General features: G+C 42.0%; 1 protein-coding gene across 1 annotated transcript in view; it reads right to left on the bottom strand.

Moving 5' to 3' along the window:
* LOC126161521 (cullin-associated NEDD8-dissociated protein 1) overlaps positions 1-16767 on the bottom strand; it is a 172888-nt gene that overhangs the window by 62626 nt on the left and 93495 nt on the right. Inside the window, exons 13-15 of the mRNA XM_049917431.1 lie at positions 13247-13378; positions 13009-13177; positions 1495-1646 (exon numbers count right to left, since the gene is read on the bottom strand). Coding sequence (XP_049773388.1) covers positions 1495-1646; positions 13009-13177; positions 13247-13378 — 453 coding nt within the window. The remainder of the gene's footprint in view (positions 1-1494; positions 1647-13008; positions 13178-13246; positions 13379-16767) is intronic.

The raw sequence follows: 16767 nt of genomic DNA, 5'->3' as shown, positions 1-16767 counted from the left end.
GACATGAAAATAGTCTGAAGAGAGGTGTAAGAATAATTGAAAAACATTAAAAATATCTAAATGGCTGGAATGCAACAGAATAAATGGAGATCCATGACACATTGGCAGAGAAAGGGATAGGAATCTTTTTCTCTAAGCACAATAACTTTATAATATTTTGTATGTTTAATATTTGCCACAAAATAGTGCATTGGGGGTTTAGCAGTCTGTCAATGGCAGCGTCATTAGAGATGGCCCACATACTTATCAGTTGCGTGGTTTGGTACAACAGGATAAAGAGCTTTCCTGTTAAACATCTCTTCTACTGAACAAATGCTCATACCACTTAAGACCATCATTTTAGAGCCTATGTTTGCTGCACTTTTTTGTTTTAGTCCATACTACTACCTCTGGAAGTCTGTTGGTGGCGTTCTGGTTCACCCTCTAAATGTAACATTGTATTATCAATGAAAACCTGAGACAAGACAGATTAAGGGAAATTAGAATTTCGAGAAATTTTGTGCCAACAATTCACAAAATATGGTAGGATGAATATGACAAATTCTGCGAGACTAGTTTCTTTCAGCATATACAATGTTCAAACAACGTTTGGGAATGCAACAACAGCCAATATTTCGACAGCAGCACAACCTGTCATTTTCACAACGTAACAGTCATGCCTTGAAAATTGGCAGTGTGTGCTCCTGTCTAAATATTGGCAGTTGTCAAAATCACTTGGCTTCATTCCCGTTACGTTATCTAAACATGAACAGTCTGAGTTAATTGGTGTAACATCCTTTAATTATTCCAGTTGCCCATTAAGGTAGTTGTAAATGATTGAGGGAGGCTTAGCACATTACCATTTACTGGTCACAAATTTTTACAGTTTACAAGATAAATCAACTGAAATAAAAGCACAGGAGCTAATTATAATGAACCACCTTTAGAAATAGCATTTGTGTGCAAATACACATTGTTGATGGTGAGCATACCCTGCTTGTGAGAACAGTCTTTCAGAAACTGACTATGTGGCTATACAGCTCAAGTATTTACATGCAATTTTTTCACAGCTTCGGATAGGTAGTATCAATGATGTGATTCCATATTTCAATTGGATCTTATTAAGATCTAAGAGGCAATCTTTCTGATGATAGGCAAACCAAGATTTATGACTTTCTTCTAAATGCTATTTTTATTCCTTTAACCAATGCATTGATGTCGTACGTTCAGAAAGAGACTGGTTTAAGTCAAGGGGAAATTATTAACAATGTTAACAAGTATGCTGGTTTTTACCACCATCAAAGGTCAGTATTTTGCTATCAGCATAAGTGTTAAGACATTTCACAGACTTCAGTATCGATACTGAAATATCAATTTCTGTAAATATTGATGATCATTGCACATCCATACTTCCAACAAAACAGTTCCTCTGTTCTGTATGCATGATATTCACTACTTTAAAATACATAAATTTTGTAATAGCTGGAAAAATATACAAACTGCTCTGAAAATTACCTGCTTGTGCAAAATCAATACTGGCATTGTGCTTTCACCACACTGTGTAATAGGAGCAACTAACATAGAAAGCAAATCCCTGAAACCAAGGCCTGGTAATTCTGCTTTCACCAATGCTTCAAAGAACTCCAACATGGAATTAAGTGCTGCTCCTGTCGACAAAATACAAAAATTAACGTCAATTTATATCAAATCAATTACTCGAAACTACAAATATACTTGGCAGCAAAAACTATATAACTGATATACCCAGGAGCTAATACAACATCAATATACAGATTAAATTTATTAAAAACCCTCTCTGCAATCAGTAAAATAAAAAATAAAAATGTTGGCACTACTCAAGAAACCATTGACAGGGTCCAAAGGAGATTAATACTGGTGAACCATGTGATAAGCAAAACTGATAAAGAGATAAGATTTCGTCATATCCACAAATTCTTTAGCAACAGATTTGTTGTAAAAAATGTTCTCTGTGAAAATGTAACACTGAACTTGTACATGATTATAAGCTTTCAAGAATTTATTCCAATGCCTTGATCAGGAAAGCAAATTCTTGAATGTTCAGCAACACCCAACAAATGTGGCAAATACTGCGGCCTGTCAATATTACATCAAGGACAGACTCCTACTCGCCAGATACAGGAGACGTCGAGTTGGCGACATGCACAACAAAAAAGGACTGCTACGCATTTGAGCTTTCGGCCACAAAGCCTCTTTCTAAAGTAGAACACACACACACACACACACACACACACACACACACACACACACACACGGCCATTGTTGATGATCACTGAGGCTGGGCAGCGTAGAGCAGCTGTACCTGATGGGCAAGAGCCTGTGGGTCGGGGGTGAGGAGGAGGCTAGGGCAGAAGGTGGAGGAATAGCAGGGTAGGGGCAGGAAAAGGTCTAATGCTGCTTGTGGAAGCATGCAGGGATGTGGTGGGGAGACAGGGTAGGGCGGTTCAATGCAGTTGGGAAGCTTAGGAGGGAGGTGAGGAATGGGGAGTGGAAAAGGAGAGAAGCAGAGGGGAGTGGAAAAGGAGAGAATCAGAGAAGGGGAAAAAAGACTACTTGATGTGTTGATGGAAAAGAAGGTTGTGTAGTAATGGAGTGAGAGCAGGAAAGGGGACAAGTATGCGACAGGCAGAGACCAGTGAAATGTCACGGCATGACCATTGCCGTCACCTGCCATGACCAATTTTCAACCACGTACCTTAAAACCAACCCCCCCGCCCTCCCACAGAAAAAAAGTAATCCTTTTGCCATCATGATGATACACTTCTGATTTGGTTTCATGGCTGGAAGGCAAACAACAGTTCACTGGTCACAAAAAATAGTATATGTCCCACCATAACGAATATGCTAGAAATGGAGAAGGAATAAAAGCAATACTCCTCAAGAGATTCTAATAGAATATAAACCAGATGATCTATTTCATTGACCACTCAGTTTATCACAAAATCATCCCAAGCAGACCAGTACCTCCAGGCACATTTTCCAATGCCAAGCCAGAAAAGAGCTTTCTAGAACACTAATACACAAACACCTGAAAGCTTATCATATAAAGAATACCTCAGAGCCAAAATAAACTATCTTACCTCTATTGAGATTAAATGGCTACTGGATACAAAAACTCAGCCCACCAGTACATTTGTTCAGTCAACACAACAGAATTATCATCACACGTCACTGCTTTCTTTTACATAATGTTCAATAAAACAGAACACATCACAGACAATGGATTAAAATTAATTTTTGGCGGTTTAATACAATAAGATGTTGCAACCTGTGAAGAACATTCACACTCTTAGAGGAGGAGGAGGAGGAGGAGGAGGAGATTAGTGTTTAACGTCCCATCGACAACGAGGTCATTAGAGACGGAGCGCAAGCTCGGGTGAGGGAAGGATGGGGAAGGAAATCGGCCGTGCCCTTTCAAAGGAACCATCCCGGCATTTGCCTGAAGCGATTTAGGGAAATCACGGAAAACCTAAATCAGGATGGCCGGAGATAGGATTGAACCGTCGTCCTCCCGAATGCGAGTCCAGTGTGCTAACCACTGCGCCACCTCGCTCGGTTCACTCTTAGAGACACATGTGTTTATAATATTCCATGTGAATACTGCAGTAACTGTGGGACAGTATTTGTACTATTTCCACTAGCTGTTCCTCATAAAATATAGAACTCTAGAAAAACCTGTGGCAACCAAACTGAGCCTCAAGAATAAGCCTTTGACCTTCCTTGAATACACACAGATTCCAGTGCAAGTTTCAAATTACTGTGTTTCAGTCATCGAGGATACACACTTTTACTACTGACAGAGATATCCAATACTCATTTAGCAATGCTCCAAAAAGGGCATTTGATACCGAGAAATTAAACTACAGACAATATGCAACATCCTGTACATTGTTATGAGCAAAATGATACTAAAATGTAACCTCTGGTCACTGTGAGCACCAGTATACCTTCTTTGGATTCCCAGAATGTCTGACAGTATGTTGCTTTCTACATATAAGCAACTGAGGATACTGCCAAAAGCTTGGAAATTTGCATCAATCTGATGTGACATTTTCACCTTCTTTACTAGTTAATCTGATTTCTAACTCTGTTTTACTAAGCACAGAAAATGCACTGAAAAGTTAGTTCCAATTAGAGATTAAATTCTACCTACAGAAAAAAAGTAAGAATAGCTCAACTCCGATGTAAGTGATGTGGCGGAAAGTACTTTATGTATTACTTTCACTTCCCCCTTCCCTTTTCTACTCATGAATTGTGCGCGCAAAGAATGAGTGTTGAGAAGATTTCATGCAAGTTCAAATCTCTCTCTACCTTTCCTTTCATAGTCTTTTCATAAGACATATGTAGGTGGAAGTAATACATTGGCTGTCCATTCTAGGAAGTATGCACAAAGAATTTTAGTGGTAAACCTCACCTTGATGCACAATGGCTCTTGTAAAGCTTGCCACTGGGGCTGGATGAGTATTTCCTTGATGTTTTCGTGCTTCCCAAACAAACCTGTGATGAAACGCATTGCTCTTTTCTCGAGCTCCTCCATTTCCTCTGTTCCCAGACTGATGTGCAAAATTCAATTACACTTCCTGAGGATTCTTCCAACAAATCTCAGTCTGGCATTTATCTTTCCTGTGATTTGTTTTATGTGGTCATTCCACTTTAAATTGCTGATGTCGAATATTCTAAGATATTTAACGGAGTGAATGTTTCTAGAGCTTGTTCAGCAACTGTGTAAACATACAATAAATAACAGGTCCTTTTACCTATTTATGCACAATATGTTACATTTTTATATGTTGAGGCTTAACTACCGCAATCAAGCATCGATCCTCTGAAGGTCTACCTGCATTTCATTATACACTCCTGGAAATTGAAATAAGAACACCGTGAATTCATTGTCCCTGGAAGGGGAAACTTTATTGACACATTCCTGGGGTCAGATACATCACATGATCACACTGACAGAACCACAGGCACATAGACACAGGCAACAGAGCATGCACAATGTCGGCACTAGTACAGTGTATATCCACCTTTCGCAGCAATGCAGGCTGCTATTCTCCCATGGAGACGATCGTAGAGATGCTGGATGTAGTCCTGTGGAACGGCTTGCATGCCATTTCCACCTGGCGCCTCAGTTGGACCAGCGTTCGTGCTGGACGTGCAGCCCGCGTGAGACGACGCTTCATCCAGTCCCAAACATGCTCAATGGGGGACAGATCCGGAGATCTTGCTGGCCAGGGTAGTTGACTTACACCTTCTAGAGCACGTTGGGTGGCACGGGATACATGCGGACATGCATTGTCCTGTTGGAACAGCAAGTTCCCTTGCCGGTCTAGGAATGGTAGAACGATGGGTTCGATGACGGTTTGGATGTACCGTGCACTATTCAGTGTCCCCTCGACGATCACCAGTGGTGTACGGCCAGTGTAGGAGATCGCTCCCCACACCATGATGCCGGGTGTTGGCCCTGTGTGCCTCGGTCGTATGCAGTCCTGATTGTGGCGCTCACCTGCACGGCGCCAAACACGCATACGACCATCATTGGCACCAAGGCAGAAGCGACTCTCATCGCTGAAGACGACACGTCTCCATTTGTCCCTCCATTCACGCCTGTCGCGACACCACTGGAGGCGGGCTGCACGATGTTGGGGCGTGAGCGGAAGACGGCCTAACGGAGTGCGGGACCGTAGCCCAGCTTCATGGAGACGGTTGCGAATGGTCCTCGCCGATACCCCAGGAGCAACAGTGTCCCTAATTTGCTGGGAAGTGGCCGTGCAGTCCCCTACGGCACTGCGTAGGATCCTACGGTCTTGGCGTGCATCCGTGCGTCGCTGCGGTCCGGTCCCAGGTCGACGGGCACGTGCACCTTCCGCCGACCACTGGCGACGACATCGATGTACTGTGGAGACCTCACGCCCCACGTGTTGAGCAATTCGGCGGTACGTCCACCCGGCCTCCCGCATGCCCACTATACGCCCTCGCTCAAAGTCCGTCAACTGCACATACGGTTCACGTCCACGCTGTCGCGGCATGCTACCAGTGTTAAAGACTGCTATGGAGCTCCGTATGCCACGGCAAACTGGCTGACACTGACGGCGGCGGTGCACAAATGCTGCGCAGCTAGCGCCATTCGACGGCCAACACCGCGGTTCCTGGTGTGTCCGCTGTGCCGTGCGTGTGATCATTGCTTGTACAGCCCTCTCGCAGTGTCCGGAGCAAGTATGGTGGGTCTGACACACCGGTGTCAATGTGTTCTTTTTTCCATTTCCAGGAGTGTAGTTTTGAAGTCCTGCAAATACTCAAAAGAAAACAGCACTATCAGCATGTATAGACCCATGGAGTTTCCAACGTTACCCAGTAGGCCATATATAAATATATATCCACTGTCCCATCACATTAATGTGACAACCTATCAAAAGCCTGTAGAACAATCCGTGAGATGTGCAGGAACTAAGTCAATGAGGGTCTAGAAGGTACTGACAGGGATATGGAGCCATGCCATCTCCAGTGCCATGGTCCTCAATTGAGGATCCAGGGCACGAATAGCTTGATCAAGGTGGTCCCACCGAGTCTTAATTGAGTTTAAATCTGGGGCATTTGGTGGCCAGGGAAGTACAGCATGCTCAGCATGGTGCTCTTTGAACCACACACGTACAGTGTGAGCTGCGAAGTGTGTTGCTTTGCCCCACTGGTACATGCTATTCCATAATGGCTAGAGCATGCAGGGAAGGCCCTCCGTCCTGGAAGCTTCCAAATACTGTAGTAGAATGTTTGTTTCTAGATGTTTCATGCCATACATGCCAACGGCAATCTGTCTGGTGGAGCATAAAAAGTGATTCATCTGAAAAGGCCACCTGTTGCCACTCAGTTGATATTCAGTTGCAGTACTGGCATGTAAATCCCAGACTGTCAACTATGGTGCCATGCGAACAGTTTACAAACTCAGCTGTTTCAGAAATGCTTCCATCCAGATAAATTATTTCGTTCACCCATTACAACAACAACTGCACCATTTCCACATCTCCCTGACACTTTATGTACCCTCTACTGCTAGTGCTGCTGTGAGTGGTTCTTGCATGCTGAAATCTGATACAGGCTGTGGTCACATTAGTGTGACTTGACTGTGTATACAGTGAAGATAATTGTCCACCACTCCTTTGGGGTACATCTTAAGTTACTTTTCATGTGAAAATTTCTCTCCATTAAGTATCAACATGCTGTGTTCTATTCGTTAGGAACTCTTTAGCCCAATCACAAAGCTTGATTTTCTGTATGATTGGTTTTTTTTGTTCATTGTGTGATAGAACAGAACTGTATCTAACACTTCCCATCAGTCAAGGAACATGGCATGAACCTGGGCACCATTATCTACTGCCTTCTGGGTCTCATGGACAAATAGAGCGAACTGCATTTCATGTTATCCTTGTTTGCAGAATCCCTGTTGATTCCCACAGAGATATCCTAGGAGATTTTACATGTCTAGAGAGATGATTATACACAACCATAAAACTTTTTTTATGCATTCTACAACCAACTGATATCAGTGATATATGCCTGTTTGATGATCATTCTAGGAACAAGAATGACCTGTGCTATTTTGTAATCACTAGAAATGCTTCATTCCACCAGTCTGCATATTCTGTAACCGTACAGGCATTAAGTCCAGTCATCTTTCCTCTGTTTAACGATTTCTGTTGATTTTTGTGCTGCAGACATTTATTTTAATATCTGCAATTTTGACATTCATACAACTGAAAGAAGGAACTGTAGAACAATGTTCCTCAGTGAAACAGTTTCAAACAAAGGAATTTAGCATTCTGGCCTTCTCTCTGTCATCCTAAATTTTAATGCCTTTATTGTCATGGAGTGTGGACAAATGGCTTTGATCTGTTCACTCATTTAACAGGACCAAAACTCTATACGTTTTGTAAAATTCTCTTACACTTCATCCATTTAGTCACAAGATTTTCAGTATCTGAGATGAATTTTTGATTTTGACCCCTTTGGTAACCTAAAACCTGTTTCTTGTTGCACTTATTAAGCCGTAGTATCTTTCTACCCCTCTTTACATTCCTATTTACATCCACTCTATCAGCAAACCTATTCATACTGTGGTGTATCACTATTAACACACAACTAACTCTGACACAAAAGCAAACCCGACAAGGAACCAAGCCATACTAAAAGAACACTTGAGGATGAATGTTGTCAACAAGTACTTTACGTAAATGAGAGAAATTTATTTCCAAACAAGACACACAGTACATACTGTCCACACATTCACTGTCGTGCAGGTACTTTCCATGCAATACAGATACAAAGATGAATGATAGTAAGAAGTGAAACAAAATGCAGTTACTCTAAAATAACATCAAACTTTTAATATGTTCAGCTTGCAAACAGATTATTAAAATAGGAGGACTATTGCAGACTTTCCTATATGTATTAACATGTGCTGATGTTACTGTCCTGTGTATATGCACCACTGCTCCTTAAAGCAGGTGCTCGAGAGATGAGTTTACCTTGACTTGTGTGTGCTCTATACAAGTTGAAACACACAGCTGCTCATGTTAGTTCACATTGCAAATGTTCAGACGCAGAGAGCCATATTTCCGTGTCAAGCTGCACAACATCCAGCATGTCAATTAGACTTCCTGTGCCTGTTTGTTGTTTTTCATCTCTATTTTTAGTTACTGGCTAGTGACAGATTGATTTTTGCAAAGAATATGGTACACTGTCACGTCCTACAAAGAAGAACTCAGATTCTCACTGGAAGTGACACTGAGACTGAATTTTTCAATTGTAATGACAGTGATAAATCTTCAACAGAATCTCAAGGTAACAGTCCTTAGCTGTGTACCCATCTGCCTGCTTCTGCAAGCGATGAAAATGTTTCTGAATCTGAAGCATCTGAAAGTCATATCAGACTGATGGGTGGAAAACTGCATACTTGAGCAACACATTATGCCAGAAGAAGTGATTTTCATCCACTTGTGGACACGTTTGGGGGTTCAGCTTCAGCAGACAAGTGTGAATTAGTTCAAGATTCAAGAATTTTCCCAAGATTTGTAACAGAACACCTGCTGAAATCTGTAGCAGATGAAACTACCAGACATTTTTACACCACAGTAAATATGTCAAAATCAGTGAGGTGGAAAGAAATAAGATTTAAGGAGCTGTATTCCTTCACTGTTAGTTGTCTGCTTACAGCTCGTGTGAAAATGCTGAGAATTAATGATTATTCATTCGCCAATGTACTTTAACTTTTCAGCAAACTTATGTCTACAGACTGTATCTTGTGTCAGGTGACAGTATACTTTCCCTCAGGGCAGAGAATGTAATGGCACTTTAGGAAATGAAACCCAGCGGGGGAAAAAAAAAAAGCATATATATTCTTGCATTTTGGAAAGGTCTTTGATATACAGCAACGTGTATAATGCATTTTTTGTGTTGTGAAAGTATGAATACAGATTCCACCAAACAACACATTAGTTTCCAAAGCATTGAAATTAGGATAGCAATGGATTTTTTTGGCCAATCATAGCTCATGTCATGTGATCTCACCAGCCAACGGCAGCTGACATTCCAAGCATAGGATGTGATGTAGTCAGTCAATAGCACAGACCTTGGAATGTGGTAGGAGACTGGAAAGATAAGGCACAGGAGATTGTTTTTATATAAGCCATTGTACAAACCTTTGTTCACAGGTAGGATTATAAGGTCGGGATCAGTTTTTAGATGGTGGACTGCAGTTCTTTCTGTGGATGTAAAGTTGGTTTGCATGTTGAGGGATTTGGAGAATGATGGTGATGCAAGGTTCGAGGTCAAGAAATTCTGCAAAGTTAACAGGTGGAGATTTGGGGGCAGTGGTGGTGGATTACAGTTGGATGGAAGAGTGAACTGAGTTAGGCAAGATTCAATATTGGTCTTCGGTTGAGTCCGATAGGTAGGGTTGGTGGCGAAAAAGTGTTTCCATTGTAGGGACCAAAGCAAGGAGAGAAGGTCTTTAACACGTCCAGCATGACTGAATTTGAAACTGGAGCAAATGGTGAGACCCCAAATCCCACAACATGCAAATGAACTTACATCCACATGAAGAACTGCAGTCCACCATCTAAAAACTGATCTTGGCCTTATAATCCTACCTGCGGACAAAATCCCAAACACTGTTCTTTTGAACCGAAAGGATTAACTGGCGGAAGGACTCCACCAGCTGTCAGATACTTCCACCTACAAACATTGCCACAGCGACCCCATTCCAGAAGTCCAGCATGATCTCCCGTCACTACTCAAATCCTTAGGTCCATCCCAAAACCTCTCCCCCGAGTCCATCTCTCTACTCACTCGGACTACCACCTTCTACATGCCTCATAAGTCAATAAATCTAACCACCCAGGACGCACCATTGTGGCCGGTTACTGTGCCGCCATTGAGAGAACCTCTGCACTCACAGACCAGCACCTTCAACCTATTACCCAAAACCTCCCCTCCTATATAAAAGATACCAACCATTTCCTCCACCGACTTTCCACAGTTCCTGTCCCTTTACCACACGGTGACCTGTTCGTCACTATTGATGCCACCTCCCTCTACACTAACATTCCTAAAGCCCATGGCCTTATCGTTATTGAACACTACCTTTCCCAACACCCGACGGATCCCAAACCAGCACCCTCATTCCTAGTTGCTATGACCAACTATATCCTCACCCACAATTAGTTCTCCTTTGAAAGTATCACCTACAAACAAATCTGGGGTACAGCCATGGGCACCCACATGGCACCATCCTATGCCAATCTATTCACGGGCCATCTACAGGAATCCTTCCAAAAAACCTAGAATCCTAAACCCCTCACCTGGTTCAGATTCATTGATGACACCTTCGCTATCTGAATCGAAGGTGAGGACATCCTATCCACATTCCTCCAGAACCTCAACAACTGCTCCCCCATTTGCTTCACATGATCCTATTCAAACCCAACAAGCCACTTTCCTAGATGTAGCCATTTTTGAGGTGGACGTCAACATCAGTACCTCCGCTCATATCAAACATACTAACCACCAGCAATACCTCCACTTCAACAACTGCTACGCATTCCATACCAAGCAGCCCCTTCAGTACAGCCAAGCCACCCATGGTCGTCGCATCTGCAGTGACAAGCTATCCCTCTCGAAATATACCAAGGGTGTCACTTAAGCCTTCACTGACCATAATTATCCTCACAACCTTGTTCAGAAACAAATATCCTGCACCTTATCTTTCCAGTCTCCCACCACCTCCCAAAGTCCCACCGTCCAGCAACAGAGGAGCATTCCCCTCATAGCTCAGTACCACTCAGGACTGCAGCAACAGATTTACATTCTCCACCAGGGTTTCAACTACCTCTCATTGTGTCCTGAAATGAGAAATGTCCTGCCCACTATCCTTCCCACTCCTCGCACAATGGTATTCCACTATCCACCAAACCTACACAATATACTTGTCCATCCTTGCACAACTCCTACTCCCAACCCCTCACCTCATAGCTCATACCCCTGTAATAGACCTAGATGCAAGACCTGTTCCATATATCCTCTCACCGCCACCTCCTCCAGTCCTGACAGCTGCAACCACTGTGCTACATTCTGCGTAGGCATGACAACCAACAAGCTGTCTATCCGCATGAACGGCCATCGACAAACTGCGGCCAAGAAATAAGTGGACCACCCTGTTGCTGAGTGTGCTGCCGAACATGACATCCTTCATTTAAATGACTGCTTCACAGCCTGTGCCATATGGATCCTTCCCACCAACACCAACATTTCTGAATTGCACAGGTGGGAAATTTCCCTGCAATACATCCTATGATCCCATAACCCTCCTGGCCTCAACCTTCGTTAGTCACTGTCCTCACCCATCCAGTCCCTTCCCTGTTCCCATTCCAGCACTACACAGCTGTCATTCCACCATCACACCCAGTCTTTACTTCTCTCCTTTTCCATTACTGCTGCCCCCCCTCCCTCCCCACCTCTCCCCTGCCCTCTATCTGATCTGCAGCACTTCACTGTCCACCACCCCCACCATACTATCCCTCCCCTTTCCCGCTCCAGCCTCCTCCTTACCCCCACTCAATTGCCACTCCCATCATGCACTGGTGCTGCTGCTCACTGTGTGGTTTCAGTTTCCTGAGACTGCACTTTGTGTGTGTGTGTGTGTGTGTGTGTGTGTGTGTGTGTGTGTGTGTGTGTGTGTCTTGCTGATGAAAGCCTTAATGGTCAAAAGCTTTAATTGTGAGAGTCTTTTTGTTGTGCCTATCTGCAACTCAGCGTCTCTGCTATATGGTGAGTAGCAACTTCCTGTTCATAATATTGCTACTAGGAGACAATCTTTTAGATGATCCATCATTGAAGTGGATGTGGGATTGTGGCTGGTCAGAGGCTGTAAAATGTATGGCTGTTGTTATTCCTTATTCTACAAGACCATAACAATCATCCACCAGTGGCTGGTAAGTTGAGGAGAGTCAGTTACGAGTGGCATAGGCATGCAGTAAAGTCACTATTGAATCCCTTCCATATATTCAGGCTTATTTCAGATCAGTAAGCAAGCTAGTACATCACAAGTCACTACCGTAGAGTTGCCCAACAGCTGAGAGAGTGACTGTCATAACAATAGGAAACCACAGACACTGTTCAAACAAGTTATGGGTTACATATGGCACTTGTAATGAGCTAAGTAGCAGAGAGAAACCTGTCAACTTTTAGGAAAGTTGTCATACACAGGGAAATGGCACTACAATAAAAGATGTGAGCGCGCGCAAGAGGAAGAGAAAGTAATGTCAGAAATCCAGAAACAATGACACAGAGAGACAGTATGGATAAAGATACCAAAAAGCAGCAGCTACAAAAGAAATGTTAATATTCTGAAATACCACTTAAATGCATTACAAAGTATACTAAAATAAACATGCGTACACACATATTGGTGTACTTGTACTTTATCAGACAGCATCTAACCTTGCAGAAGTGGAGATTTGACTAAAGTAAGGATTTCAGGTAAAATAGCATCAGACACTCTGGTGAGAGCAGCTGGATGAAGTTCAGCTATGGAAGTGAGAAGTGTCAAAGTAAGCTGAGCAATATGCAGGTCAGCTTCACTCAGCAAGGGAGACAATTCAACGATCACCTGAAAAAGAAACAGTAATTAAAATCTATTCTTATGTAACAATGGTATCGATCATAAAATTATTATTACCTTGTCCAACAATTCACTATTCAAAGCATTGCTATAGTTTCGAACTAGAACATCCAGCAGAGTCAACGTACTTAGTTTCAATGCTCTTTGGTTTTTGCGTAGGAAAGAGCCCAGGATAGGAATAGCTTCACCCTGTGAAACACACCTATTGTTAGTCAAATGTAAGTAGTCATTTCTGGTATTTACATTACACACACTTGATACAGTTTCCAATAATAAAACTTATATTTGCAACAGGGAAGTCAGGTGGAAAACCATTTCACACCACGAGCTTACAAACTAAAGAAAGTAGTTTCTGAGCACTGTTCAATGGAGAGGCAGCATCCTAATGAAAACAATGTTTAATACACTCAACAGTTAATACTCATCATACTGACATCTTGCTGAATGCCAAAATCTTGTATTCTATGTTTCCACCTATATCAATAATAGGGGATTATTCCATACCCACAACTGATCACTGAAAATGCACCCCTTGCTGAAAACCAATTTAGAGGGGAGTGGGCTGATACTGTATCAAAGCTTGATAGAATTCCAGATGGGGTTGAAACTGAGTGTACTCAAGGGTTTTCCACTTTCTTTGATTACATTTCAATCACAGTCTCTCTAGCTGAAGACAAATGTAACTGCACGAGATAACGCACAGGTCATCCTGTTTCTAAGGAAGAGGTAAAGAATAGGTAGGTAAAATCAAAAGTGAACATATGTTAATATCATCTATTTTAACAGAACCAACTGAATATCCATTCTTCAAATAACAACACTTATTACGAAATAAAAGCCTCTCCCAAAAAGCAGCAATGCTGACAGACACCTTCCAAAATATTTGTGGACTCCAAAAATTTCACCTGAAATTGTTAGATCTAGGTACTAATGACCTCCTTTCAAAGAGACTGCCACATATCGTAAGAAAAGATACAGAAACATATAGCCCACAAGCTTGAACCACCACCACCACCACCACCACCACCACCACCACCACTAATTGAGGAGTGGTTTAAGTCCCTTTTATCACTAATTCATGAGGCTACGTTCTCACAGCAAGTGACTGTCTGAAACAGTGTGTAATATGCAGAAAAGAAAAAAATTCCCTTTTTTCCCCGATTTCCCAGTTGAAAATACCCTTTTTCTTGGGTGGAGATACATTTTTTTTTTTCCAAGTGAAAATACACTATACCCTGGTGAAAGTAAGTTTTTCTGTGTTAAGTGACAATGTACTTTGTTTGGAGCTGTGAAACTTATCAACCCTTTGAATGGTTTTAAACACTGGCACAGAACTTCTCGACACTTTAGGAAACTAAATCCAGCAAAAAAGCACCTTTGATGCACAGCAACATTTACAATGCGTATTTCCGTATTACAAAAGTATAAACATGAGTTCCATCAAATATAGAACAGTAGCTTCCAAAGCACTGAAATAGAGATTTCGATACACTTTTGTCAGCTGATCATGTAAATATCATGTGATCTCACTAGCCAATGACAGCAGAGATCAAAGCATAGGGGACTAGATGTAGTCCGCCAACAGAAACATCATTGTTAAGAAGTGTGAACACACAAACAGGGGAAGTTTATGGTTTAAATTAATGTACCTATACATTATACAACTACAGGAGAAGTTAAGCTTTCACATATATCATTGGTCGTCAAAAAATTTTTCCTGCCTTTTTTTTCTGAGGATGTGGATAGGCAGGATTCTAAGAGCACAGTTTAAATTGCAGCAGCTGAATTATTTTTGACACACATGATTACAAATTTTGCTACTGTGCGCCAAAAATTTCGTGTATTGCCTGTCTGAATATATGTTCCGTCAAGCACTTTGACTTTTCCATAGAAAAGCCAATTACTTGTGAAATTTCTGAAAACCCTCACAATTTTTAATGGATAAGATGGGGCTGGACGTTTTAGCTGTTAGTGACATTCGGGTAAGGGGTGAGAAAGAAGAGGAAGTGGGAGAATACAAGGTCTACCTGTCAGGAGTCAAAGCAGGAATAGCACAATGGGGTGTAGGGCTTTACATCAGGAAAGAAATGGAACCTAGCGTAGTTGCAATAAGGTATGTAAACGAACGACTGGTGTGGATAGATTTGACAGTGTCTAGCAAGAAAATTAGGATTGTGTCAGTATATTCGCATTGTGAAGGGACAGCTCAAGATAAGATGGATAGTTTTTATGACGCACTCAGTGATGTAGTTGTTAGAGTAAAGGACAAGGACAGTATTCTGCTCATGGGTGATTTTAATGCCAGGATTGGAAATCTAACAGAAGGGTATGAAAAGGTTATGGGTAAATTTGGAGAGGATATGGAAGCCAACAGGAACGGGAAACAACTCTTGGATTTCTGTGCCAGTATGGGCTTAGTAATCACAAACTCCTTTTTTAAACATAAGAACATTCACCGGTATACTTGGGAAGGCAGGGGAACCAGATCTGTCATTGACTATATAATAACAGATCAGGAATTCAGGAAGGCTGTGAGGGACACACGTGTATTCAGGGGATTCTTTGATGACACTGATCATTATTTAATCTGCAGTGAAATTGGGATTGTGAGGCCGAAAGTGCAGGAGGTCAGGTCCATATGTAGGAGGATAAGAGTGGAGAAACTTCAGGATAAGGAAATCAGGCACAAGTACATAACAGCGATCTCAGAAAGGTACCAGTGAGTTGAATGTAGTCAATTACAGTCATTGGAAAAGGAATGGACAAGGTACAGGGACACAGTACTAGAAGTGGCTAAAGAATGTCTTGGAACAGTAGTGTGTAAAAGTAGGATGAAGCAAACAGCTTGGTGGAATGATACAGTCAAGGCAGCCTGTAAAAGGAAAAAGAAGGCGTATCAAAAATGGCTACATACCAGAACCCAGGTAGACAGAGAAAGTTATGTTGAAGACAGAAACAAAGCCAAACAGATAATTGCAGCATCCAAGAAGAAATCGTGGGAAGACTTTGGAAACAGGTTGGAGACTATGGGTCAAGCTGCTGGAAAACCATTCTGGAGTGTAATTAGCAGTCTTTGAAAGGGAGGTAAGAAGGAAAATGACAAGTATTTTGGACAGGTCAGGAAAACTGCTGGTGAATCCTGTGGATGCCTTGGGCAGATGGAGGGAATATTTTGAAGAGTTGCTCAATGTAGGTGAAAATGCGATCAGTAATGTTTCAGATTTCGAGGTAGAATGGGACAGGAATGATGATGGAAATAGGATCACATTTGAGGAAGTGGAAAAAATGGTCAATAGATTGCAGTGCAATAAAGCGGCTGGGATGGATGAAATTAAGTCGGAACTCATCAAATACCGTGGAATGTCAGGTCTTAAATGGCTACACAGGATAATTGAAATGGCCTGGGAGTCAGGACAGGTTCCATCAGACTAGACAAAAGCAGTAATCACACCAATCTTTAAACATGGAAACAGAAAAGATTGTAACAACTACAGAGGTATCTCTTTAATTAGCATTGTGGGTAAAATCTTCTCAGGTATTGTTGAAAGAAAACTGTGAGTATTAGTTGACAACCAATT

This window comes from Schistocerca cancellata, chromosome 2 (genome assembly GCF_023864275.1).
Source record: "Schistocerca cancellata isolate TAMUIC-IGC-003103 chromosome 2, iqSchCanc2.1, whole genome shotgun sequence".
Taxonomy (NCBI): domain Eukaryota; kingdom Metazoa; phylum Arthropoda; class Insecta; order Orthoptera; family Acrididae; genus Schistocerca; species Schistocerca cancellata.
This window is presented reverse-complemented; position numbering and strand designations above follow the sequence as displayed.